The sequence below is a fragment of the Callionymus lyra genome, chromosome 2 (genome assembly GCF_982586985.1).
Source record: "Callionymus lyra chromosome 2, fCalLyr1.hap1.1, whole genome shotgun sequence".
Classification (NCBI taxonomy): Eukaryota; Metazoa; Chordata; class Actinopteri; order Syngnathiformes; family Callionymidae; genus Callionymus; species Callionymus lyra.
In genome coordinates this window covers 10,184,086-10,211,321 of record NC_141819.1, presented here as the reverse complement: position 1 = coordinate 10,211,321, position 27,236 = coordinate 10,184,086, and the positions used below count along the sequence as shown (strand labels likewise).

Sequence of the window (27,236 nt, the reverse complement as noted above, 5' to 3'; positions counted from 1 at the left end):
CTGAAATTCTGAGTTCGGGGGCAGGAGTGGAGTAAAAGTATCATGATGTTCTGTTCTATGTTAGTCTTTGTATCATTTGTCTTTGATCTATGTTCTTTCTCTTTCACTTTAGACTTAGATTGTATCATCTTGTTCTTTCTCTTTATTTCTCATTGTTCTTTATTTTATTTTTAAATCATTTTTATGAAAAATTGCTGTATATGCTGTGGCTAATTGGAAGAAATAAACTATTTCAATAAAGTTCTTCCTAAACTAACCTATATGCTTGTTTATTCTTACACTCATCCTTTAGTCACCGATTAATTCACGTTAAAATTTGACTCAATAAAGGACATTAACGTGCGTGACTACAAACTAGTTGAGAACAACTCACAAGAATACAAACAAAGTAAGAACAGACACACTTGACCTCCGGGCTGCCATGATCACAACAAAAAGGGGCCTACACGTACAAATACATGCTACTCTAAACCGAAACTAAATCGGCTAGTGAACCATCTGTCCCCTTAGATGCATGTTTTTAAAAAAAAAAAGCATGTTTAACCCTTTCTATAAAGCAAAAAGTGAAGCTGCAGGTCACGTTAAAGAACCTGTACAATGACAACATATCATCGTGAGGTCTTTAAATTCCCTCGAAGAAATGACAGCAGTCGTGATGCTAACATGTTGACGGAAGCAGAGCGATAGCCGAAGCTTTTACAACATTGTTTACCTGCAGAAACAAGTCGAATAATGGTGTCTTTTGCACGGAATCTAAATGGGATAATATCGCTTTTCTCGACTCTTCTTTGGGATACGTTAGCTAGCGTTAGCCGCCGCTAGCTCGTTCGCGCTACGTCCATATCTGCATGCAGAAAAAACAAAACACCTCGACGACAGACGTCGCGAATTCGAGCCCAAAAACGAGCTTTTAGATCGGGTGAAATGCGGTGAATGGGAAACGACATTACCTCCTGCGGCTGTTTATCACGAAATATCCGTTTTATCCGCTGGTTTTGTCTCAACTTGGTGAAGAATTTTCCAAGATCGATTTTTCTACTAGCACAGCAGCGCCTAGCTGGGTCCAGGCTACAACTGACCACGCCCACGTTGTGGTGAAACGGTGCCGTGATTGGCCCGGTGAATCTTGCACTGTAGACGTGATTCGCCAACCCGTAGATTGACAGCATTTTCGGCGAATTAGGATTGAGTTACCATCAGCTATATCCGGTGCTGCTCTACTGACCCGCACTCACGTACACTCCGTCAAGATAGTCTTGGACGACGTCGTAAGGAAATAAAAAACTATTCCTTTAATGTTTTTTGGTTTTTTAAAACCTGCATGTGATCCTTCGTTAAATTGACACCAGATATTTTTTAGATATTTTATTGAACAAGGTAAAAACATTGTCTTCTTAACGTTTGCCTAAAACTACTTTTCAAAAGTGGGAGTAAAAACAAACAAAATTATACAAGTCAGAAAATATACATTTTCGAGTCTCTGAATCCTAACCTGAAAGTGCTGCCATGAAGAACACACATGTGTAGTTTTCTAAATCAATTGTTGAACTTGGACAGCTAAAAGTAGTTGTAAAAACACTTTTTTTTTTTACCAAAAACTTTTCCAGAGTAGTGTTTTTGAACCTCATGTCCAGCTACGAAAGCAAAGATTGGCCATTAAATCAATGACATTAAAAATGTGGCTGGGCTGACATCAAGTTGATTATGTTTAGAAAACTTTGAGCCTATAAAAAGTACAAAGGAGTTCGAGATTCAGTTTTGGTGTTAAAGGAGAATTCTAAAAAACTATACAGTAGAAAAAAAGTTCACTTACAATTCTTGGTCAAAGTTCCTGATAAAGTTGCATTAAACATTTGAATGAAAAAAAAGATATATACTTCTGGGAGAGGAATTAAAAAAGTCCAGATGAATCTTTAACGAAAAGCTGCATTACAATCACAAAAACATATACATTTGTGAAAATGCTTTAAACAACTGACAATTTTCAAAGACCAAGGTTCAAATCGTTCAACATAACGGGTCAGGGCATAAAATAACGTTTCAATGACTAAATTAGTGACCGATAAGAACACTAGCTTGATGCTTCAAACGGACAATTGTAAGCACTAGTTACAAAGTAAGGGATTTGTCCAATAAACAAAAATAGAGATGAGTCAGTGCAAACAATACATAAACGGAGTTACAAAAGAAAAGAAGCACAAATGAAAAGTCAGGCACATGACAACGTTGTTATGACATTAAAGAACCACATTCCCTTGGAAATGCCATTTGGATGGAATTAATGCAGAATCAAAACAAAAGATGACACATCTGAACATCGACAGTGAAGAAAATGGTTAAAAAAGGTATTTAACACAACATTACATACAGTAACAAATGCAATATCAATCGTTTATACATCAAGAGAGATCTGAGGTGAGAATGGCAGTAGCACTGAAGTCCACAACATTGCTGATTGATCATCATAAAAAAATATATTAAGAGAAAAAACATTCTCTGTTGCCTCGACAGAAAATTCCCCTAACAGTTTGGATACTTTCCTCGGGGGCTCGCGGGATGCGACGATCATCGGCCACTGCTGTATCCTGGGAAAAACTGATTGAGGAGGTCTTGCAGGGGTTTGTTGATTGCCATGGAGTAGTTTTTGCCCAAGTCGTGTCTGCAGGCCGGGCAGGTGTACACCTCTGCTTTGAAGGACCTCTGGAGGCATTCCTGTTTTTAAAATGAAAATAATGTTCAAAATTAGCTTACGAGATACATGTTCATTTTTCCACGTGCATCAGTGAGCAGACGTACTATAGTATTACAACATAAGTGTGGCTGAAGACAGTCGATTATCAAATGTAACGCCTACAGAAAAAAAAACAAAAAAACATTCATATTCTTACCCTGCAGACGTTGTGATGGCACTCTGTGGTGATTGGCTGAAAGGCGACTTCCTGGCAGCAGATGCAGAGGAACATTTCTTCCACTTTGTTCAAGAATTTCTGCAGGAACACATATAGTATTGACTAAAGTTAGAAAAAGGCAACTGTGACATCAAGTCACTACACAATATCAGTTATCATTACATTATATAAACTAAACATGTAAATGCTAGACACGGCTAGCAGGGCTGGAAGCCATCAGGGCTTTTATTTGTGCTCATGGGTTAAAATTATTATTCAAATAGTTCCCAATACACCACAAGCACAACTCTGCCACCGATCTAAATAGATCGATCAATAAAACAATATTAACTTAACAAAGGAACTTTACGGACAGACTTTTAATCATTTAGTAGGTTATTGACACGTTGAAGACCTGCGTGTGAGAGAGCATTTTGATGCTAAAGCTACTAGAGTACGATTGATGACCATTATTATTAAAAGGACTTGTATTTAAATACAATGCAGAAAGTAAAACAGGGTCAATAAAGTTGAAAACGATGAGCATTTGACTGATTTTTGAACCAACAAAGGAAGGTTCATCTGGACAGTTCCAGTCTCCATCAGGTTTCAATATAATTCAAATGATTGTTCCACTAAAATTGTAACTTCACTCATTTTCTTCTCACCCTCATGTCGACTAAGGGTTGGGATTATTTTCAGAGTAATCTGTTCTTTTCAGAGTTGTAGACAAAAATGTTTGTTAATTTTAATGTAGCAACTGGAGCTACATTAAAACTGAACTACCCATTTAATAAAAATTCTGTCTTAGATGGCTAAAATGTTTTTAATCCCAACACTAAAAGAAGAAACTGTGCTACGGAACGGACGCACGAGTAACTTGACACTTACTGGTCCGAGTGACAGTGAGTCCATGGCTTCATCCCAGAGCTTCTTGTTGATCGTATCACTTTTGATGAGACCCTTCTGCTCCTTGGAAAGCTTGTAGCCCTCCACTTTGACCTTTTTATTAGACTTGGTCGGTGAGGTCTTGTCGGTTTCTAGAAAAGAAAATAACCAATTATTGGCTTCAAGTATGATCAACAGAATACGATCAATATAGAATTTAACAAAATAAAACACCAAAATGTTCCAGATCTTACCAGAGCCCTGAGATTTTCTCTTCCTCTTTGTCTTGCTTGGTGTCGCACCCTCATCTTCCACTTCATTTTTGTTCTCCTTCTCCTTCTGATAGCCTGCTGGGTACTGAAACATATCCATTGGATTTTAATATACTTTATTCAGAGGAATTGTATAAAGTACGATACAACAACACAGACAAGTTTCTGAAAAATGTATTTGTACGAGCAGAAGATTGCGATTAGTTTGTCATTATTGCACTGAGAGCATAGACTTTTAACGCATATAAATGATTAAAATAGGAGGAAAATACTTCTTGTAAAAGTTACCTGCATAACCAGACCAAGCTTCTTGATGCGCTCCTTGCCGTCCCTGGTCCACGGTGCAGGCTCCTCATCGTCACGCTTCAGCAGATAACGCCAAACCAGGAATCCAGATTTACCCTTTTCCGGCCAGTATTTGGCAATCTGTTTGAATTGTGACGGCGTTAGACTTGAAACAAGAAACACGCAGCGTCACCAAAAACCAGACTGACCTTATAAATGCCATCATATCGGTTCCCCTCCTCAGGGCTGTATTTGCTGTGTTTGCGACCCTTGCAGCTGCGCACCACACGAACAGGCTTCCCTTCCTTCCAGTTCTTGGCTTGTGCTCCGTTCTTGTCGTTGACCGGTACGTTGCAGTTGAGAGCAAGAGCTCTGGAGGAGGAGAGCAGTTTAGTAAAAATGGAAGAAAAAAAACAAAACAACTTCAGTGAATATAAATCTTACCTGTTCATGTGGGTGAGAGTCTGGTCACATGACTGCTCAGCAGTTCTCTTATTTCCAGATAAATCCCGACCTCCAGAGCCAGTGTAGGTGAACTCATTGCCATCATCCTGATGTGCACAACATGTACAATTTTAAGAATTAACTCTTTTGAAAACATGTTTAAAAGTTATTTAACGATGTAGAAAAATGCTTACCACGTCATCCTCGTATCCCCCAGCAAGAACCAGAGAGTAAGACCCATCGTTACTCCGTCCATGGATTCCAGCGACATGTGGCCTGTGGACTCCAGACTCACTCACCTACAACCAAAAGCACCAGATTTTAGTACCAATATATTTTTGTTACAAATTACTGCAAGGGTAAGGTTAGTCAACCTTCTTCACACTGCCCAAAACAGTCTGAACACTAGTTGTCGAGCCCATATAAGGGCATAGATCTAGAAATGTTTTCTAAATCTGAGAAAGTTGGCTTATGAAAACCCAACTTTGCTGACTCGCACAGGTTTCAAATGTTAAAGTCTTCCTCTCCAAGATACAGTCAGTCCCTCTTGACCAGGTTTCAAACTTATAACTTTATAAAGTTGCTCTGAAATCTGGGCGAACGAGGTTATGAGAGCGGAGTCCATTACGACATAATAATGGCTTCACTCCTCGAGGCAGCTGTAATCACAACCCGCTTTGTTTATACAATGAGTCCCTTGGAGGTGGAAACTTTGTGGTTATGGTAAACAACATTTTAGCCCCAGAAAAACAAAGAATTTTCAGTGGGCGGGGCTTACGATCATTTTCTAATGTAAATATTTAAATGAAAAGAGAGTTTTGTACAAACAGACTGATGACGATACAATAGAGTGAATGTTAAAGCATAACAATTGTTGGGTTTTGTTTTGCAACCAATTGAGTCGTCTACTCAACACAAAGACTTGTTGTAGTCGTACTTTCAACGCAAACACTGACCTGAACTCTGAACTTCCAAAGCGATCCGACGGGCACACCAGGGATCGGACCGTAGTGGTTGGATGGGACGATGGTGCACTGCTTGGTACGACCAACACACGCCATTCCCTGTAAAGATCATAATAAACCATTGAAAACATGTGCAAGAAAGAAGTCTGTGGTGTTGTACAGATTCGGGTTCTCACCTTCCCCCAGTCTCTCTGACTGGATGAGCTGGCCGACGCCATCTTTGCCTTCTTCTTGCTCTCCTTCAGCTTCTCTCCAGCAAGAACCACTTCCTTCGAGTCATTGCGACATCCAGGACAATACCTGCAACATTTGTTCATGATTATAGTCATTCCATCATCGTATTCTCATTTCAGATTCTCTGAGATTTTTTGAGGCTCGTGTAAGGGCTCTGAAATCTTTTTTATTTCAGACATACAAGTGTAGAGAACCTTCTTAAGTGTTATACCTTTATTCATATACCGTTTTATTGAAAGCATCTAGTTGTAATTTTGCATTTACTTACATTTCAATAACTCTAAATTTCACTCTAGATCAATTCATAAATAAACTTAAAACTCTGTCTTCTTACTTTTATCATATTGATTTGACAGAATTTTCTTGAAGTAAAATGTTTTTCTAAATTTGGGGGCAGGAGTGGAGTCAAAGTATCATGATGTTCTATGTTAATCTTTGTATCCTTTATATTTGATCCATGTTCTTGTCCTTTATCTTTACTTAGATTGTATCATCTTGTTCTTTCTCTTTATTTCCTTTTGTTCTTGTTCTTATTTTTTATGAATAATTGCTGTATTGCCGTGGCTATTGGAAAAAAACAATTTCCCGTAGGAGACCTCCTGAGGGATCAATAAAGTTCTACCTAACTTAACCTAAACAAAGATCTTGTTAAGTGGAAAGGACTGCATACTGACCAGTCCTCATCGTCGGGGATGGTGGTCAGTGGGGGGTTAAGACAGTAGGTGTGGTAGGCCATGTCACATTCGTCACACAGCAACTGCTTGTCAGGATCCTGTTTGATGCCGCAGATGTGGCAGTTGCACCAGCGGCAGGTTTTCTTCGGGTCGTCCTTACAGTGTTTGCATTCGGGTCCATTCGATCCTGAATGAGCAGATCGACCCGGGTTAGAAGATCCCGATTACAAGTTTCGGGTCGAGGGTTCAAGGCTTACTTTTAAGTGGGCTCTCGGGTCCAGCTGCTGCGTCGCTTGGGGAGCCAGGCTCTTCAATTTTGTAGATTTCAGTGATGAACATGATCTGACAGTCGGTGAGAGAGTCACCGGCATCACTGTGGAAGGAAATGTCTAAGTTATTTAACACTGGATGCAATTATTGACAAACAAAAAGTTATCGTTTTACAATAATCCTCGTCTTACCCAAGTAAGATCTTGCCATAGATCTCTCGAATGGTCCGTGTCTCCCTCTTCCTCTGAATCTCAGCATCGTACCAGTAACCGCGCTCTTTCGGGTCGTCTGGGTTGTAGTTGACCATGACGACCATGCCAGCTTCCAGCTGGTGCCACTGGTACACGGTGCGGGCCCTTGGACGAACATCTTTTTTCAGCAGCTCAATCACGCCGTTCTCTGGGTAGCTGCGATAGAAAACACATACGATGATACATTTACAAATGACTATTTTTTTAAGAAAATCTGAGACACGTCTTGATTGACTCATTATCTTTACTGAAGTACAAGAGTGACGAGAAAACGATGGATGTTCGTGAAATGTTTTTAAAGACAAGTCTAAACTTCCACCACTAGATGCTGCTACTGTTCAAACTCTAATGAAATATGCAACTTAAAGTACAGAGCAAATCTGCCCATTTATTCTTATTTTTATTTAATAGTTAATGGTTGATGGCTTTTCTCAGTTTAAAATGATGGAAGGTTTCATCGAGTTAGTAGATAAATTGTAATCCATGCGTTCAAGTCTTCTCGTTTATACTATTGTGACAGTTTATTTTGGTGTCTAAACAAGAAGGATCTGTCTCGCCTGCAGTTAATACAAACTCTGCAGTGAGAATTCTGACCCACTATAGTAGAAGAACTCACATTTACCCGATCTTTGGAACTCCTTGGAACTGCCAGTTTCTTTGAGGATCATTTTTTAAATTCTAGTTCTTACTTTCAGATCTATTCATGGTCAGACCTTCCATCAGTGATCTGATCCAGACTTACACCCCAGCTCGGGCTCTGGAGTCTGTGGATCAGAATCTACTGATGGTTCCTCAACGTGCTTCCAGACGAGAGGAGAGAAATCCTCATCGTTTGATGGAGTCTACAGACTTCTTCAAGAATCTTAAGATCCTTTTATTTGTGCAGGCTCTTTCCTAATCTTCTCGGACTCCACGTTTGTTTAAGGTCCACTTACTTACTAGATCAGAGCCAAATACAACCATCCAGTGGCCTTTCAAAATGACGACACCAAATCAAGATGCAGCTCCAACGACTGATGCTGACATCATGTGACCTCATCACTAGTATCATTTAACAGTCAGGTCCTGTTGCACAACTTACTCTTCATATTTCACGTGGTAAAGGATCTCATCTTCAGCCGGCTTGGCATCAGCTCCCTCTTCTATGGGAGTCTTTGGTGCTTTCGTAACTTTCACGATCTGGGCTTCAAACCAGGCCCCCATGTTCAAGTCCCTGGCGTCAACCAACTCGTTGATCTGTAAATAATGAAAACAAAATACAAGTTGAACAAACAATTGATGGAAAACAACATTAACTTGCATAAATCAAGACTGCTAAAGTAACAGTTGAGGTTTGATTCAATTTATTATAAACCAAAAAAACAATTTTTGGAAATAAAAGTTTTTTAAGTTGATTTATTGTCTAAAATGCGGTAACCTTGTTTATGCATAATCTCCAAAGCATCCAATTAGGTTTAAGTTAACAATCAACATTAAAAACAATCAAGTTCGTATTCAACAGTTTTAATCCCACCTTGTATAATCCCAGTCCTGGATCAATAAGCTCCGCCGTGTTCGCTTGTGCTGAAGTGCCAGCGCTCTGACCTTCGACCTCGCCGTGAGTCGAGTTTTTGTCCGACTCGCTCTGAGTGGAGCCGCAGCCAGAATCCGAATCGGAGAGCTCGGCTTCTTTGTCCTTGATCTTGGCCACGTCGCTTTCGGGCACTTTCTGTCTGACGAGCAGCTGCACGATGTCGTTCAAACCCACGTTGTAGTCAAATATCGTGTGTCCGTCCTCCATCTGACGAGACAATAGAATTCAGTTTCCTCGAACCGGCCTTTGTGTGTCGTTGTCGGCTGGTCGGCCATCTCACCTGCTTGCCGCGATAAAACAGTCTCTGTCTCTCCGGCTCCACCTTGAAAAGTTCCTCTATCTTAAGGCGAAGCTCATCCACCTTGGTGAGTTTCGACAGACTGTCCACCCGGTGGGTGTCCTTCCCATCCATTGTTCGCACTTGGATCCACATTGCAGCTGCCCTGAACAGGAAAACAAGGGCTTAAGCTTATCCAACGTAAATTGTTGGATATACATTTTTTAAACAGGAACAAGTTGGACCGTACAGTTATATCTGTATCAGTTTGGACTTTTGCACTTTGTCTCCTTCCAGCTGTACAGGGCCAGGAAGCCATGAGAGAAAAAGGCGATCGCTTACGGTTAACGCGACCATGTCTTCGCCTTGTGATTCATCAAACAGGCTGCAGTTAAACATACTTTTAAGCATGTAAATAAAACTTATTTTTGTAACACGCCGCCACTTGGATCCGTCCTTGGCTAGATTTAATAAATAAAACTACAGACCATGGCAACAATAGCGCTTTATTTGGTTTAAATGAACATGCCGTTTCACAGTGTAGAATATATCGTGTCGTGCGGAGAGATAATCTTGTGGTTAGATCATAAAACACATTCTTCAAAATAGTCTACAGGCGGTTAAGTTTATTTTACAAGAATTCAGTGGAGGTGGGTTTTATTCCATTGACTCATCCAGTTGTAAATGAGGAGACTCAGAAGGAATTCGGTGAGTCACTAAGTCGAAAGAGCTGAGTAAGGACATCTTCAGGCGAGAAAAACCGCAGAAACTCGAGTGACTTTGTGGGAATAGTTGGATAAAGCGTGCACAACGTAAGCAAAAATAAGAAATGAGGGATTTCAATTACAAATCTAGATTAATCTTTTATACAACCTTTGACCTATATTTAAACGACCAATAATTGATCCAAACAATAGGTTCTGTAAAAAGAATCCACGCCATTGGTGAACAAAGTTCTTGTCTATTCCATTTAAAAAAACACAATGATTCAACACAAAGGGGCTGCAAAAATATGACGGACCCTCTGAGGACCATGTATTGTGGCGCTGTCACTGAACATCAGTAAGGCGGGGAAAACGAGCTCATTTAAATACAGTGCGGGAAACGGCGAAGCCACGCCCAGTTATTTTAAAGGCAAAGCACATCCGGACGCGAGGGAGCGCTGGCCAACAATGTGCCTGACAATAAAAGACAGAAATGTGTGGCAATAAAATGAGATAAACTAATATTAAAAAGTCGAAAGAAAGCAGCAGTGTGTGCGTGAACGGAGAGGAGATGTGTGGCTGGTGATGGTGACTTTTTAACGGTTCCAGCTCAGGTTCTGGTTCTCTCTGCGGGACATCAGATCGTAACAACGGAAGCCAAAATGAAACAAAGTAGGAGCCAAAACTGTTGCAGAATAAAGCGTAAACAAAACTTAAACTTGCCTTTGAGGAAAACGACGGAATGAGTAGACTAAAAGAAACAGAAATCCGACGTAAAATCCAAATGAGACGGGTTTTTTTTTTAAAAATGTAGATTAGAATTAAAGATGGAGTTTCTGTGAATTAAAAACAACAAAACACACGCAGCGACGACTGTGTACAAGTTAAACCACCCACACACTTTTAATGCAGGTACTGCAGAGAATGGTGAGGCGAAAAAATTGTTGTGTTTATCGATCAGAAATCGACAAACACTCGACGGAACATAAATCCAAAAGCAGATAAAACGCCAAACCGAGTTCGATCCCAACTTTTGTCCATTAATGTAGTTCCGAGCAGCAACGAGGCGAGCGAGCTAACACAACTAAGCTAGCAGCTGCGTTTAAATGAAGAATGGAAGTGGGAAAAAGTCAACAAAAGTAAGTGGGATATATTTACCTCGTGAGTCGTCCGAACACAGAAACAAGGGGGATGCGAGGAGAAAAAAAAAGGAACAAGTTCAGGTTTGCAGGATCAACTCCGTCTTGCTTGGATGTTGATCAATGAGTTATTCTTTAAGACTTTGACAACCCGCCTGCTGTACGGGGGTCTGCGCAGCGATTGGACGGCTTCGGGTGATTGCTCGACGCCGATTGGACGGTCGAGGCGTCACACAGGAATGTGGCCGGGGCTTAGCTTCAGCGCGCGAAATGACAGTCTCGTGGGTGCAGCTCCCGTCCGGGCAGTTATCGCGGGATTACTGATCTGTTGCCTTCCTTTCACTTACACAGGGAAGCGAGGGTTGTTTTTGTTTTTGTAGCGCGACTCACTCGTTTAATATTTAAATAATAAAATAATTAAATGAGGAAAATAAAAAATATTTTAAACACGAAATGATCGTTTTAACATTTCTACCCATATCTGTTAGATTAAAAACAGGAATAAATTATTTTTTAAATGTGTGAATAACCTGATTACTATTATACATTATTCATATTATATCATAAATACACAGAAGGACTTTTGAAAGTGTCTTTATTTAAAATGTATCATGACATGATATAAATGTCAATATTTATTTCAAAAGGAGCCCACAACTGTTCACTTTATTTTGAAGTACTTACTGAATTATAAAAAAAACACACACTAAGTGAATTTATTTAAGTTTAAAAAAACATACACAACATATAGCTTTTACTATGAAATGGCTTGATATTACCAAAATAAAATGCCATTCAACTACATGTAAACACCACAATAGTAAATTGATTCAATTTGTTTATTTATTAAAATAAACCATATTTACTTATACACTTTATTGAACTGGCAGACACCAATTAAAGGCATTTAATGGAAGAAAAAAACGTATTAGATCCAAAGGCTGAACCAAGTTGGAGCTGAAGAATTGAACTTAAAAATAATAAATATGTATCAGCTGCTCAGCTTCTCCGGGGTTGAGGGCCCCTGACAGATCTGTTTGCCGGAGCTCAGAGACGACGAGACCAGATGAACGCGACAGGCGATGTCGTCCAGGAAATCTTTCTGCAACTGTCCGACCGCTTGGGAAAGAACACTTGGCAGCGACTCCACAGAGACGATGATGGAGTCGAGCTTCTCTTCAAGAACTACAATCCTTTTGTCCAAGTCCTCGCTGCGATGCTGCAGGTCTGACACCAGATCATACATCATGTTTTGGGTCTGTAATCACATGTATAACACACTTTATTATATAAGAGATGTCCAAACTTTTTAAGGAAGAAGGTCACATTTGATGATGTTAAAACAAGCCTGGGACAAACAGCATAAAAACTTCTAATTATTCATCCACAGTGTGTTTTTTTTTTCAATTGACTTGTTTAGTCTTTAAAAAGTTTGTTGTGTGAAAGCTAAAGGCATTTATTACTTATATTTATACTACTTAATCTACTACTTCCTATACTTCTACTACTAATAATACTACTACTTATTATACTACTAATTCTACCACTTCTTCTACTTCAACTACTAATAATACTACTACTTATTATACTACTAAATCTACTACTCCTACTACTACTTCTTCTACTTCTAGCACTAATAATACTACTACTTCTTATGCTACCAATTCTACTATTTATTCTACTCCCACCACTACTTCTTCTACTTCTACTACTACTACTCATTTTATTTCTACTATTTCCACTACTACTTCTTATCAGCTACCAATTATTCTACTTCTACTACTAATTCTACTACTTCTTCAACTCCCACTACTACTTCTACTACTTATTCTACTTCTACTACTTCTTCTACTCCCCTACTGCTTCTACTACTTATTCTACTACTTCTACTACTTTTTCCACTCCCAGTACTACTTCTACTATTTCTACAACTACTTATTTTTATGCTACTAATTATTCTACTAATTCTAGTACTTCTTCTACTCCCACTACTAGTTATACTACTAATTCTACTTATACTACTAATTCTACTACTTCTACTACTATTTCTACTTCCAATTCTACTAATTTCAAACTCGGACTACTTGCAGATGTGAAAAATAAAAGAACTAGTAACACAAAAACGAGTTGAAAGATACGAGACAAACCTTTGCGAGATCAGCAACAGTGTTGGCCTGGTCAGTTAACTTCCTTTGCTCCAGTTTCACTGTACGCAGTCTTAAAAGAACAAACAATACTTGTAAACACGTTATGTAATGTTACTTCATATGAATGTTATCAAAACGTACATTACTTCATTGGGATATATTTAAGAGTCAGATAATTAAGATTCAAGTCGTTCTATTCTTCATCTACCCACTGGTGGATGGCTTGAAGGAATTTTCGTTGATGATGTCGCACTTTGGCTCGATCGACCTTCTTCACCAGCTTGGTGTTCTTGTAGATGAGCCAGGTCTCCCTCAGCACGTTGGCCGCCGTGTTTTTCACCTGCGCGAGAACAGGATTTACCGGTCGTGACACCCATTATGGCGAGAGCATGAAAAAAAGGTACCTTCTTGTACAGCTGGGTGTCCATCATGAAGTTGTGAACGTGCTTCTCTGCTCGGGTCAGCTCCGACTTTCTTGCCACGACGGCGACAACTAGGGCTGTGCATCCAGCTCCCTGTGGAAGAATAAATGATCAGGGAACTTCAGTGGACTGGTGAGCAATGATGTGTGTGGTCGGGAAAGTAAATGATATTTTATACACTGATAACTAGTGATGTGTTGATGAAGCTTCATGAAACAGTGTCGTTATCCCCGGAGTCCACTAGATGTCACTCTTTGCTATATAATCTATAGCTTTAAAAAGCTATTCTATTAAAACCTCACATCATTTTTGAGCTGATGGCGCCCCCTACTGTCCTCTGAAAAATATGACACTGCTTCATGAAGCTTCATCGATACATCACTACTGATAACCCGACCTAAAAAAGTAGTAGTAGTAGTCATAGAGACGGGTCACAAACATGTGTCAGGATGAACATCGGGACAAATTTAGGGTCAACAAATGACCTTGTGTTTGGACTGTGGGAAGAAACTGGAGTTCCTAAAGAACTGGACAGAGAAAGTACAACCTTTTTTTTCTTCTACCATTACAACATAATGCAGCTATATTTAAAAGTTCATAAATGGTTAAAAAATATATTTAAAAAATGTACACGATAAGAGAATAATTCAAGTGAGTTAAGACTTATGTGGATCATTTACAGAATATATTTATTTATTTAACTCCATGCAGCCTCTGTCGTAAATTCATCTCATAATAGAAATGTCAACTATCAACCAGCAAAATGTCAAAGTTATAAAAGTGTCACATCCATCCTTCATGACAAGGTTGAGTAAGACAAATATAAATACTGCAACATTGTGGTGTGGTGTTTTAAGAAGTTCAATACCTAGTAATGTCTTTTTAACCCTTGTGTTACCTCCCTGGCTTCTATAAATACATATACAGTGGTGGAGGTCGTTCACCTTGACCCAAAAGCAGCACAAGGGATACCCCAAACACATATTTGTTTTCGGGGCTCCGGGTCACCTTGACCCTGAGATAACAACAAGTGTCAATGAAAGTAGTAAGTTAGTAAGTAATTATTATTTGTAAAGCGCTTTACTCTGACCAGGGTCACAAAGTGCTTAAACAATCAAAAATGTATATCAAAAGTTCGCTATTTTTAACAAAGTTCGCCACTTAAATTTTAATACTAGTGATGTGTCGATGAAGCTTCATAAAGCAGTGTCATATTTTTCAGTGGACAGTAGGGGGCGCCCTCAGCTTGAAAATGATGTGAGGTTTCAGTAGAATAACTTTTCAAAGCAATAGATTATAGAGCAAAGAGTGACATCTAGTGGACTCAGGAAATAATGACACTGTTTCATGAAGCTTCATCAACACATGAGACTTTTATACAGTTAAAAATCCCTCCAAGAGAAAAGTTGGGACAATCCTACTTTCGTTCTTACCATGATTCCTGTGAGCAGACAAACGCCTTTCCCACAGTAGGTGTGAGGCACCATGTCGCCATAGCCGATGGACAGGAAAGTGATGGAGATGAGCCACATGGCACCCAGAAAAGTGCTGGTGACCTCCTGGGTGTCATGATATCTGTTGAGGAGTGTCATTATAATTACACAGAAAACATTTGTTTGTTAACAAAATAACTACAAGATGGATATTTCATTGACACTCTTTTAATGTGTTGATTTAAGTGTGTGTTAAATAGATGTTGGACTCTATTGTATCATCAGTGTGTTTGTACAAAACTCTCTTTACATTGAAATATTGACATTAGAAAATGATCTTAAGCCCCGCCCACTGAAAATACTTTGGTTTTCTGGAGATTAAATCTTGTTTACCATAACCACGCCCACAGTGCTATGATTGGTCAAACATGGATGTTTGTCACAACGCGTCATCAATCCCCAAAGTGTCCACCTCTAAGGGACTCGTTGTCATAATGGACTCTCGTAACCTCTCTTTCGCCAAGATTTCAGAGCAACTTTATAAAGTAATAAGTTCAAAACATGGTCATGATGAGAGACTTAATACATTTTGGAGAAGAAGACTTCAACATTTGAAACGTGAGAGTCAGGAGAGTTTAGTTTGTACATGAGTTGATCTTTAAATTGTTGAGTTTAACTTAATTTTGGAAGGTTTCTTCATTCACTTGTAGCCAGTTATAATGAACCAAAAACAGGTAGTAATTTCAATTTTGCCAACACAATTCTTGACACACGGATACAATTCGAAGCAGGGCTTTATGAATCTTGTAAAATTAGCTCCTTGGCAGAGGTATGCGAGGTCTATGATTTGGACAGAGAGCATATCAAATATAAAGATGCGAGTACCTCTCACATACACGCACTGTCCAGGCAGCAATGATCCAACACGTGACGCTGAACACCAGCAGGACCGTCCCGGGACAGATGGTCATCAGCGTCTTCATGACGAAGCGGGTGTCGAAGCTGATCTTGTTGAGCGCCCCGATGCTGCGGGACGAGGCGTCCGTGAACAGTTTACTGTGGAGCAGCATGACGCGGCCGATCAGGTAGAGGCGCAGGAACATGGGCACGGAGAGGACGATGTCCACGTCTGCGTCCGCCGCCGAGGCCGTGTAGCTGAAGGCCAGCCGGGTCGTCCAGCCGAAGACGTACCGGCCCGGGATGGGGTGGATGGAACAGACCAGTAGCTCCAACGCCACGAAGAAAACTCGCTCGAAGGTCAAAGCGATCCGCCAGTCGTCCGCCCCATTGTCCACCATGAAGAGCTACAAGAAGAAGAACTTCATTCAAGAAGATGAAAACTTCATTTCATCTTCCAGATGTTTGTGGTTCATGAGATCTTGAAAATACAAAAATGTATTTAGGTTGATGTTAATGACCAAACACACATTTCAGTGTCATTTTATGTATCATTCTTAACATGTTAGTCAATAATATGAACAATTTTCTTATGTCTGGAAATGTATCTTATGAAAAAAATACATCCCATCAACGTCACTAGATTCACATCGCTCAGGAGCCAAGGTCTCAAACAGGCAAGTTTTTACATATGAAAACTTATTTGCTCTGGTTGTTGGATATTGCAGTTAATCCTAATCCTACGACCCCAAAATATTGTTAGAAATAATTTTTAGTTAAATACATTGTTAAATGAACGCTATACTCCAGACCTTAGATCATCAATTATGCTGCTGGATTCAGTAATTTTCAGGTAAAATTGACACGTTACATTTTAACTTCGTAATATTGAAGGTAAGAATCTATATTCTATAAAGATACTTTTAAACATTATGTCTTAAATGGAGAGCATGTTGTCAGGGTGGTAACCTGGATTTCAACTATTCAATATAAGTTTATTTAAGTGTCGCGTCATAACTTTACATTTTAAGTAAGACCTTATTGGAGAAAAGAAAACAGAATGACAGTGTGACTGTGGCGAAAAAAAAACTTCCTTCGAGAAGGCAGAAACTTCGTGCATAACCAGACTCCTGCCGTGACCGGCTGGGAATTTAACCCAAAATTAAAAAAAACAACAACTGGGTCACAATATAAAAGGATTCATGCTGAGGTTGGAAAATATTTCTTCCCAATGATCACATCTTATATATAAGGAATATCTTGTCCTAATTGTTCTTAAACTGAAAATGGCTCCAGTTTGTTAGAACTATTCAAGATTATTGTATCAGTTTTGTATTATTGTTCGTAAGTGATTGTATCAGAATCAGAAAACTTTTGTTGCCACCAACAGAGGAATTTTTTGATTGTTGATTGTTGTCATTACAGAATATTAAAATTAAATAAATAATATCTATCCATCTAGAAAAAAGGATATAAATATATATTAAAAAAAATACAATAAATAAAAATAAAAAAGAGACATTATCGTAAATAATGAATAATAAAATAAAAGGATTTAATTCAACAATATTCTTGTTCCAGACAGCCGAACAGATAAACAAAAGTAATTGAACCATGATGTTCTGGTCCGTATAGTAGTGATGGTCTGATGAAGCTTCATGAAACAGTGTCATGTTGTTTAGAGGTCAGTAGGGGGTGCCATCAATTTAAAAATGATGTGATGGTTAATTTGAACAGTTGTTCAAAACAAAGGAAAATAGTGCAGAGACCGCCATCTAGTGGACTGGAAAATAATGACACTGCTTCATGAAGCTTCATCAGACCATCACGAGAGTAGTTCACCTGGATCTCTCTGGCGTGGTACATCAAGATCAGCCCTAGGAGAACAGCAGTTGAAAGGCTAATCAAAGCTTTCATCACATGAGAACACGTCGACTCCTGAAAAACAAGAGGAAAAAGTAAGTACAACACGTTCAGGAAGATGAGGTACGACGTACTTTCGTATAAACTCCTCTGGAAAGCTCCGTCTCGACCACCATGACCGCGATGCCGAACATCCCGCAGATCAAGGCGTAGTCGCTGAGCTGCTTCCTCTTCCCGAAGAGCGCCCTCCTCTGCCCGAGCCTGTAGCCGATATCCTTGCTCTTCTTCTGTGGCCCGCTCAGGTTCTCGCTGGGGGCTTTGCTGGGATCCTCCCTGATGACCTTGGACAAGGCGTCCTCCAGGCCGGCGCTGTGGAGAAGCTGCAGAGGAGGCCCCTGGACCGTCCGGAGCTCCTGCGAGCCGGACGTCGGTCTCACCGCGTCACCGTTGGAGCTGTCGGCGACATTGACGCCGGCCTGCTCTACATGATTCTGGTCGTTCATCTGGAGGAGGAAAGAGAAGTTTTAAGAAGTCATGGACAGCGGAGAAGCTGGAGTCGGACCTGACTGATTCGCCGGTTTGGTGCGTCTTCAACAAGCTCCTGGTTGAAGGAACTGTAGTAGCTGGTGGAGAACGAGTGTTCGCTTCCGTTACTCGCTGGCGTCGAGCATCTTCTCGCTCCTGGTGTGGCGACATTGCTGGTGAAGAACGAAGACCGACCTCCTCCGTCTTCCCCACGGTCTTGCTCCAGGCCCGACCGGACCAGCAGCGGTTCGTCTCCAAAGACGTCCCTCCAGTTCCGGTGGTGCTGGGGCTGAAGTGCCGCCTGGATGTGGTCCAGAGGGATGTTGAAGGGGTCGGTGTCGTCTTGAGTCTTCCTCAGATGGTGAGAGGACTTTAGATGGGCGTCACAACAGGACGGGGCGACGCTCTGTGGCTTCCAAAGATCCTGTGTGTTGCACGGCGGAGACGGTCGAGGGAAGAGCTGAGGGTTTGGTCCTCTGGTCCTGCAGTCGTGCATATCTGGACTTAAACATCCATCGCTGTGGTTTGGATGCGCAGGACTCTCCGGACTCGCACCGTTGACCTGCCCGCAGAGCAGCAGCCAGTCCTGGTCGCTCAGCTTCGAGATGGTCACGTTCCTCCTTGACGGCGACATCAACTCTCCCAAGACTCCGGGGGGACAGACCCCGTTGGATCGCGACGAGGACGGGCAATGGCGACTGGAGTCCTGGGAGGACGAGGACGCCAAGAAAGAGGCTCCAGAGAGTATTTCGTGAATGGCATCTGAAGACTGGGTAAGTGGTCCCGGACCTCCTGCCGCGCAATCTTCGTGGCTCCCATCGTGCAGGACCTCGCCTGTGGAGTCGAGGCGGCGAGTTGCGTTGGTGGGTTTCACCAAAATCAACCTCATGGTACAAGTGGAAGGCTGGAAAAGACCCAAATCAATTCCAAATGAACGGGTCGGATAACGAAGGCAACTTTTTTTAACTGGAAAAACATAAATCATATTATTTCAAAGACAGGCATTATTAGTGATGTGTTGATGAAGCTTCATGAAACAGTGTCATTAAACAGAGTCCACTAGATGTCACTCTTTGCTCTATTATCTATTGCTTTGAAAAGTTATTCTATTGAAACGTCACATCATTTTTAAGCTGAGGGCGCCCCCTACTGTCCTCTGAAAAATATTACACTGCTTCATGAAGCTTCATCGACACATCACTAAACTGTATAATTCAACCAGATACATTTTTTTTAAAAGTATAAATAAGACCTAATATATAAATATAAAATTAATAATAATATGTCTCAATACTAATTCCTAAATATTGTTTTTGTGAAGAAGTTAGAGACATCGTGTTGAATAGGTTAAAGATACAGGAGCTTTTATTTTATAAGTAAAATAAACGGTGTAGGAAATTCATAAGAAATATATTAATAATTTCAGGTTACTGTCTGTTAAAATAAGATACGATGTACTGATAATCATAAGTAATTATTATTATTATTATTATTACAGACATTTCTGTTGACACACAAGTTCACAATCAGTAGACAAAGAAATAACCCGAGTGCACATATTCAAAATGTTTTTTTTTTTTATTATTATATGTATTATTAAGAAAAGTAACTCATTCTTGCTTTACTTCATGGGAAGATTAAATCCCAGAAATGCAAACACAAATGAATGCAAGCGCTTTATTTCTAGAGAGGTTGAACAAAGATGTTTTATAAATGAAATGAGAACAAAACAATTCTTAGAATTGACTTATGATATCAAAGCCCTCATAAAAGTAGAAACAGTTTAATGATGTGGAATTAATATTTATAATGATTGACAATAATCTAAAAGGAAAAACTGTACCTTACATGGAATTATTCAACATTTAATTAAGAATTTTTATATATATATCGGTGAAGAATATGTTTTTTAGGGATTCAACTACTGCTAATGTCTTTCACTAAAAATTAAAGACAAACCCTTACCTGACTCTAAATTTAAATAAAAATATAAGCATTTATAATATCCATTTATTTTAGGGGGTAAATCAATTTTAACTTTTCTATTAAAATGTGTTATATTCGATCTCTTGGTTTTGGGCTTATCTTATTTTACTTTACTGTTTGTTAATATTTTTAGATGTTTAAGGTTTCAGATGCTGTTAATACAATGGACTATTAGGAGTTAAAATTAGCAGAAGACATGAAGAATTAAAAAAAAGGAATGAACTAACCTTTCTCTTCTTCAACTGTTGCTCTCCAAACCAGAAGAGAAGACGAACATCAAGACCCTCAGGTCTTCGGATCAGACTCGATGAAGAGCAGCTCACTGACGCTTAACTCCTCCCAGGAAAACACAAGCTTTCAATGTGATTCCCTTTGAAAGTGAGTGATTAGAATTCAGGGAGAAAAAAGGAAGAGGCGGGAGTCTTTGAAAAAAAACAACTGTGATGCAAATATATTAAGGAGGCGACACATCACACATCACACATGGAAGGACGCATTTAGAAACAAACAGAGGTGGGAAATAAAAGCTCAATTGAACTTGTGATTGAAGCTCCGCTGTTCAAAGGTTCTCTTATCTGCTGCAGCACAAGAGCCGAGCTGGACGGAGGGCGACTCCTTCCCCTGGACCGGGTCAGTTGGGACGTGAATCAGAGGTTTTGGAACCAGAAAAAGTCAACCTGATGACAAAATGGATTTAAAACACATGTTTTAATTCAAGTTAAATAAAGTTAAAACTCATCTGAATCCCAATAATTAACTCAGATCAAATACATAATATATTAACATTAAAACTGCTCAGTCACAAAACATTGCTTTTAAGAATATATATATTTCAAACCTCCTCCTATAGACTTAATCCTTGTTTTATCTCTGGGTCAAGGTGACCCGGTTGACCGAAAACAAATGTGTTTGCTGTATCCCTTGTGTTGTCTCTGGGTCACGGTCAACGAAATCTATATGCCGTGGTGGAGGTCGTTCACCATGACCCAGAGACAACAAAAGGGATACCACAAACACATTTGTTTTCGGGCCACAGGGTCACCTTGACCCTGAGACAACACAATGGTTAAGCTTTTATATTTAGTTGTTATGTTATTTCATAGTGAGTTGTAAAAATTACATCTATTTAAAGATTGCAAATTGTATTTAATGGTGGAAGAAATGTTAAGAACTTATACATTCATATACAAAATAAATAAATAACACAAAGAAATGATGACGAAAAATGAAATAACAGTTTCATTTGAAAATATGGAGAGAATTCATCTTTTTATCATCGCTTTACTTAATACCTTTTTTTTATCATAGCATTATTGTTACTTTTATTTGCAGGTACATTTTAATCTATTTTTCCTGATACTGGAAAAGGTGCGGAAAGTAAGAGTAGTGGGAGGACGATATTTCACATTTGTGTTTGATAATTTGACCTTGTACTACTTTGTGAAACTATTATTACACAGAAATAAAAAACACTTTGTTTCTTAAATATCTATTGTTGAGTGAGATATTAAACTGTCATAACTTGATCCACACTATGGTTTAAAAATAAAAACAATTGTTTTATTTAACATAATTCAAGTAACATTCAATTACATCTATATACTATATTCATTCTGTACATATTGAGAAACCTGGGTGTTGTATTTGATAAAGACATGTCTCTTGTTCAACACTGCAGAAAACTGACCAAAAACTGTTTCAACTGAGAGAAAACTACAAGTTAGGAAAATTAAGTCATAACACTATCTGGAGCTTATAATCCATGTGTTTGTGTCTTTTCGTCTGGACTATTGCAACAGTTTATTTTCGTGTCTAAACAAGAAAGAACTGTCTCGCCTGCAGTTGATACAGAATTCTGCAACAGAATTCTGAGCCGCTCTAGTAGAAGAACTCACATTTCTACGATCCTTAAAACTCTTCACTGGCTTCCAGTTTCTTTCAGGATCAACTTAAAAATTCTGGTTCTTACATTCAGATCTATTCATGGTCAGACCTTCCATCAGTGATCTGATCCAGACTTACACCCCAGCTCGGGCTCTGAGGTCTGTGGATCAGAATCTACTGATGGTTCCTGAACACGCTTCCGGACCAGAGGAGAGAAATCCTCCAAGACTGTTGCTCCTAAACTTTGGAACGATCTTTCTCTGTGTTTGATGATCTACTGACTCCTTCAAGAAACATCTTGAGACATTTTTACTTTTGCTTTTCCCTGATTTTCTGGGACTCCTGTGTTTGTCTTATGTGCCTTGATCTATAAAAGTATATATTTTAACTGTGTATTGTTTTTGATTGTTAAAGTGCTTTGTGACCCTGGTCTAGAAAGATCTTTACAAATAACCTTTAATTACTTACTTACAGACAGCGTTTTCATGGGAGGAAACATTAGTCACATTTTTGAGTTTGGTTGTGATCTGGTTGCACATTCTGAAAGACGGTGTTCGTCAGCTGGGGTTAAAACTTCAGGGGATTTGAATGAACTTGTGCTATCGGAGCAGTTTAAGAATTCTGTATCTGAGTGCATTTCAGTGTATATTGGTGAACGTGGAGTTAAAACTATCATCAGAGGCGGATGATTATTATCTGACACATGCTACAAGAATGATGCTAGTGTTGGTTCTTGTGGAGATAAGCCTAAAAGGCACTGGAAGGGGAGTTTAAAAGTGGGTGTTTTGTACGTGAAAATGTGTCATTATTGTCATAAGCGTGGAGATTGGAAAAATTATTGCTATACATCGAACTCTTGTGCTAGAAAAGATTCAGCTGGTGGTAAACCAGTCGTGTATCAAAAATAATGTTTTGCTTTTTAAAAGCTGTTCTATTGAAACCTCAATGTTTAAAAAAAAAAAAAAAAATCCTAATGTAAACACTGCTTCTTCAGGTGTCTTCTGACCATCAGAAAATAATTAGAGAAATCTTAGAGCAGACAGTTATGATCACAGATCTAATATACACTTTCTATTATCCAAGAAGTAAACACTTTCAAAGAGGATTTAAAAAAGGAAATCTCTGGTTCATCAGCGCCGGCTCTCCCTGGTGCTTCCATCGGTGCGACTAAAGCCTGCATCTCTGCTGACTCAGCGTTTCATTCTTGCTGTGCTGGAAAAACCATTGTGACCGACAGCCGCGCATCACGACTCTACTACTGACCGTATCAAAAAAATACCGAAGAGCTACACGTGTTTGAAGAAGATTCCAATACGATATGTTGACTGAGAAAGTAACGAATTCTACCGTTTTTTTCCCTTTAACTGCATGAAACGGCAGCTCTCGTGGTTCTTGGAGGAGGAAGGAAAACGAGGTGAACCGACCGCCAGTTCCTGAGCAGCTCGACGATAAGCCTGGTGTGGTTTTAATTCTCACTCATTCATCACTGGTGTATTTAAAAGCACCGTGAAGTTCATGTCAGTTAGAGCCAGAGACACCTGTGCCAACTCACCTCGTCTCCTTCCTTCCTTCCTTGTGCGAGCATCAACTGACAAACTTCAAAAAGTGGATCTCAAAACATGTGGTTTTCCAAACTCCCCCAGCTGGGGAAAATAGATTTATTGATGATAACTGCCTGATTACAGGGCTCGTGCACAAACAAGAGGATCAGCAGTAAACCTGACGGCGGAGAAATCGACTTCTCCTTTTTCTGTGGATAAATAAAAAAAAACGTCGTCCGGCTGAATAAATCAATTTGAACGAGCCCGAGCTTCTTTTTTTTTTCACTAAATTGACAAAGTGATCCGATTTTCCAGTGCGAGAGTCACCGAGTCCATAAAGCAGACGCTTTCTCTTAAGTTATGGGTGTTTGTGTTCGAGTGCGTTCACTTGGAGTTGTAGTTGGAGAAGCGCTGGTTCAACGGGTTCTCCGGGGACTTGATCCACTCTTTCTTCAGCAGCTGCTTCAGCTGAGACAAGCGCATGTTGGGGTTCTCCATCTTCATACGGGGCATGTTGGCCTCCTCGTAGGCTGTGAACGCTGCTTTCATCCTGCGCTCCGGATGGCGGTCGAGCTCTTCTGGTCCCACACTGTAACAAACATGACCTTTTCTGTCAACACCTCAGTTTTTTTAAAATAATCGACGTGGTTGAACTTTCAAAAGAAACGTCACCTGAGCACTGAAATAGCATCTTCTACCGATCGAGCTTCCACGGTTCCTTCCTCAGGAATGATCCTGTTCACGTTCTCCTCCAGGGGAGTTTCCAGGTGACTCTTATCTGCAGCAATAAGAAACTTTTAATTTGAAAATCTCCTCAAAACAGTTCCTTCCTTTATGAGTCACAGTTAGCCAAGTTGATAAAGATGTGCTTAACCAGGCATGGGTTAATCCAAGCCGGGTTCATTGGTCAAACATTAAGGGTTGTCACCCATCGTCATCAATCCCAGAAGTCTCCACCCCAAGGGACTCGTTGTATAAACAAAGGGGGCGTGATTACAGCTGGCTGGAGGAGGAGTGAAGCCATTATTACGTCATAATGGACTCCTCTCTCTTAACCTCACATTCGCCCAGATTTCAGAGCAACTTTATAAAGTAATAAGTTCAAAACATAGTCATGATGAGAGACTTACTGCTACTTGGAGGACCAGGAAAGCGAGTCAGGAAAGTTCGAGTCTCACAATAGTTAAACTTTAACAATTATTGTTTGTGGATATTTCTAAGTAATATTTATCCTTTTAATTGGCATAATTGGTCATTTTTTTTACTCGCATTATTCCAAAATTACATTTTTTTTTGCAAATTTCTTAAATTGGCTTGTAATTAAAGTTATACTTTCTCTAATTACGTTTTTAGCTCACCATAAGAAGTATTTTCATATTCCCAATACCCAACGATCATATATTTTATTTTATTTTCGAAAAAAGCGAGGTTACTGTCGTCATTTCAAGTGAGTGAAGGAATAAACACCAAAACTATTTAATTATTAAAAAAGGCAACAAGATAAGAAAGTGTGCACCAAAATATATATATGATATATTTTAAGTTTTTGTTTGAATATGAGGGCAATGATTTGTGCTTCCAGGCGTTCACACAGTGAAACGTTACCTTTTGGACTGAGGGGCAGCGGCTGCTTCTCCTCATTCTGAAGCGTCTCCTCGATCTGAGCACGAGTGACTTTTCCAGCGACCTCCTTCTGGCCGGTTTTTCCTTTCAGAGTAATCCTCTCTTCATCTAGAAGGCGCTGGTTTTCCTTTTTTCTCTCCAGTAGCTCGTTTCTTTTCTTCTCTTTGTCATCCTAAAAAAAATACAATATTATGGTTTCAGCTAACAGCCTCTAAATGAGGGACTAATAAAGCCTGCAAGGATGTTCCTCTTATGCACACACAGAAGTGACACAACACCCACCTTCCTCTGCTCCTTTTTAAGAACGTGTTTGTCGGTTTCCTGCCACAGGGCATCGTCCTCGGCTTTTTTTTTGCGGGCATCAGCCACAGCCTTGGCCTCGGCCTTGCGGGCTTTGGCTGTAGCCGCCTTGGAGTTTTCACCCTGGAACTTCTTTGGCATCCCAGCAGCTGCTTTTCAGCTGGTCAATGAAGAGAAGGTGTTAGGTCGGTGGTTTTGGACCAAACATTGAGCGGCTAACAACAGATCAAGGCATGTTAAATTCAAGACTGACAACTTTTATAAAGGCTATTTTATAAAGACTTTTGTAAATATGAATCAAAGACCAACATGACAATCGGAAATAATTGGAAAAGAAATAAACACATTAATAATATGTTTAGGGAAAATTCTGCAAAAAGGGTTTTGTTTTAAAACATAAAATGAAATAAAATTTCCTGCACAAAATATCTGTATAATGTCTCTTTCATGTTGCCTGCTAGCATGTTCAGCCATGAAAAGAAAGTTGGTTGCCAGACAATTTTTATTGAAAATACTCACAACTGTTTTGTAATAGTTTGATATTTAAACTAGAAATATAAAAATGTATTCTTAATTTTTATGTGTTGGCATTTTTAAGACTTTTAAAATAAATAAAATAAAGTAAGTCATTTTTATTTGTAGAGCGCTTTTCCAGACCAGGGTCACAAAGCGCTTAAACAATTAAAACAATGCCAATTAAAAATAATTTTGTTTTTATTATTAAGTTATTGATTCTCCATCCCGGATGAGCTGCATTACCTGAGCAACATCTGTGGGTTCAGAAACAAGAAGTAAACATAAATCAAAAGATCAAGATCTATAAAATCAAGATATGGTCAGTGTCAACCCCCACCGAAAAAAACAACAATAGTATTTATGACTTTATCCTAACTTGCCTCTTCTATCCACTTGATCTGTGCCTCAGTTGGACAACTTAAGAGAAAACTGATAAGGAATCATAGACTTGAAGTGTCATTGCAAGTGTGATCTTTCAACCGTTTATTGTCTGACTAGCACACATTAATGTGGTCAAACAGTTGCAATGTTGTTCCTATTGTAAGTATTATAAAATTGCATTATTCCAAAATTGTAAAAGACAATCTAGTAACAACTCAACCCGCATTGAGCTCGTTGTTCTGCTAACAATACACTTGTTTAAGCATCATCCTCCCAACTGATGCAATATCACTACATTACAATTTAAGAAAATGCTTAATATGAAGCACATGGTGTGTGTTGACAACCACGCTAAACACTATTAATCCCAGGCTTTATAGAACATATATTAACTCGTTTATAAAGCAGCGTGAACAGAAAAAAACATCCGCTATTAGACAGTTAGCTGCGGCTAGCATATGTTAGCCTGGGGGAGAAAAGCTACAAAGCTTATTATTACAATCATAACACCAGATAAAAAGGCGAATATATATATATATAAATATTGTTGCTGTGTACATGGATGGTTCCTTACCAGTTTGAAAGGAAAACCAGGCGGTCAAAGGATGGCAGTATTCAGGCTGCTGTCCCCGAGAGGCATTAGCCACCTCCTCTCTGGCTGCTAGCAGCGCGCTCTGATGACGTCACTTCTCTCACTCGACGGTGTTCACTTTTCTAAACCTTTTATCAAACATTGTTGTGTTTTCATGATTATCTTTTAACTTTGCTACCTTATAATTCATTGGACCAACATCAACTTGCAGTAGAAGTTAAATTTAAATTTAAAAAGGTGGTTTATTTATGTTTTATTTCTT

General features: G+C 39.4%; 4 protein-coding genes across 5 annotated transcripts in view; all 4 read right to left on the bottom strand.

Moving 5' to 3' along the window:
* Positions 1 to 1,069, bottom strand: part of kdm4b (lysine (K)-specific demethylase 4B) — a 31,413-nt gene extending 30,344 nt beyond the window's left edge. The window contains exon 1 of the mRNA XM_087783485.1: positions 951 to 1,069. The gene's annotated coding sequence lies outside the window, so the exon portion shown is untranslated. The remainder of the gene's footprint in view (positions 1 to 950) is intronic.
* A 281-nt stretch (positions 1,070 to 1,350) lies between these two features.
* Positions 1,351 to 10,969, bottom strand: uhrf1 (ubiquitin-like with PHD and ring finger domains 1). The gene is made up of 17 exons (XM_087783484.1): positions 10,884 to 10,969; positions 9,025 to 9,187; positions 8,685 to 8,951; positions 8,253 to 8,407; positions 7,112 to 7,327; positions 6,908 to 7,023; positions 6,651 to 6,837; positions 5,919 to 6,042; positions 5,734 to 5,841; positions 4,972 to 5,076; positions 4,778 to 4,884; positions 4,543 to 4,705; positions 4,337 to 4,474; positions 4,031 to 4,133; positions 3,780 to 3,928; positions 2,889 to 2,987; positions 1,351 to 2,712 (listed from the first exon to the last, which is right to left on the bottom strand). Exons 2-17 carry the CDS (start codon positions 9,175 to 9,177, stop codon positions 2,566 to 2,568), a joined length of 2,337 nt encoding a protein of 778 aa, XP_087639610.1. The 5' UTR covers positions 9,178 to 9,187; positions 10,884 to 10,969; the 3' UTR covers positions 1,351 to 2,565.
* Positions 10,970 to 11,855: 886 nt separating this feature from the next.
* On the bottom strand, positions 11,856 to 20,808 carry kcnn1b (potassium intermediate/small conductance calcium-activated channel, subfamily N, member 1b). The gene is made up of 10 exons (XM_087782515.1): positions 20,365 to 20,808; positions 18,189 to 19,055; positions 17,761 to 18,129; positions 17,606 to 17,701; positions 15,752 to 16,170; positions 14,867 to 15,008; positions 13,416 to 13,526; positions 13,224 to 13,351; positions 13,012 to 13,081; positions 11,856 to 12,122 (listed from the first exon to the last, which is right to left on the bottom strand). The coding sequence occupies exons 2-10, from the start codon at positions 19,038 to 19,040 to the stop codon at positions 11,856 to 11,858; spliced, it is 2,454 nt and encodes an 817-aa protein (XP_087638641.1). The 5' UTR covers positions 19,041 to 19,055; positions 20,365 to 20,808.
* Positions 20,809 to 23,643: 2,835 nt separating this feature from the next.
* ccdc124 (coiled-coil domain containing 124) lies at positions 23,644 to 27,047 on the bottom strand. 2 transcript variants are annotated; one of them, XM_087782513.1, is made up of 5 exons: positions 26,957 to 27,047; positions 25,468 to 25,645; positions 25,168 to 25,357; positions 24,235 to 24,340; positions 23,644 to 24,151 (listed from the first exon to the last, which is right to left on the bottom strand). In XM_087782513.1, exons 2-5 carry the CDS (start codon positions 25,624 to 25,626, stop codon positions 23,947 to 23,949), a joined length of 660 nt encoding a protein of 219 aa, XP_087638639.1. In that variant the 5' UTR covers positions 25,627 to 25,645; positions 26,957 to 27,047; the 3' UTR covers positions 23,644 to 23,946. The 2 variants fall into 2 exon arrangements, with proteins under 2 accessions (XP_087638639.1, XP_087638640.1); XM_087782514.1 differs by having other exon boundaries at positions 25,468 to 25,634; positions 26,957 to 27,034.
* Positions 27,048 to 27,236: the final 189 nt, after the last annotated feature.

Bases quoted from the DNA above. Each gene is read 5' to 3' on its own strand.
- ccdc124 (XM_087782513.1), bottom strand. From the start codon at position 25,626: ATGCCAAAGAAGTTCCAGGGTGAAAACTCCAAGGCGGCTACAGCCAAA. The intron at 25,358-25,467 runs GTGGGTGTTGTG...TATTTTTTTTAG, and splicing joins TTAAAAAGGAGCAGAGGAAG to GATGACAAAGAGAAGAAAAG. The intron at 24,341-25,167 runs GTAACGTTTCAC...TTATTGCTGCAG, and splicing joins GCTGCCCCTCAGTCCAAAAG to ATAAGAGTCACCTGGAAACT.
- uhrf1 (XM_087783484.1), bottom strand. From the start codon at position 9,177: ATGTGGATCCAAGTGCGAACAATGGATGGGAAGGACACCCACCGGGTG. The intron at 4,475-4,542 runs GTCAGTCTGGTT...CAATTCAAACAG, and splicing joins GATATGATGGCATTTATAAG to ATTGCCAAATACTGGCCGGA. The intron at 3,929-4,030 runs GTAAGATCTGGA...TTTCTTTTCTAG, and splicing joins GAGAAAATCTCAGGGCTCTG to AAACCGACAAGACCTCACCG.
- kcnn1b (XM_087782515.1), bottom strand. From the start codon at position 19,040: ATGAGGTTGATTTTGGTGAAACCCACCAACGCAACTCGCCGCCTCGAC. The intron at 17,702-17,760 runs GTACGTCGTACC...CTTGTTTTTCAG, and splicing joins CCAGAGGAGTTTATACGAAA to GAGTCGACGTGTTCTCATGT. The intron at 13,082-13,223 runs GTGGGTAGATGA...TGTTCTTTTAAG, and splicing joins TTCCTTCAAGCCATCCACCA to ACTGCGTACAGTGAAACTGG.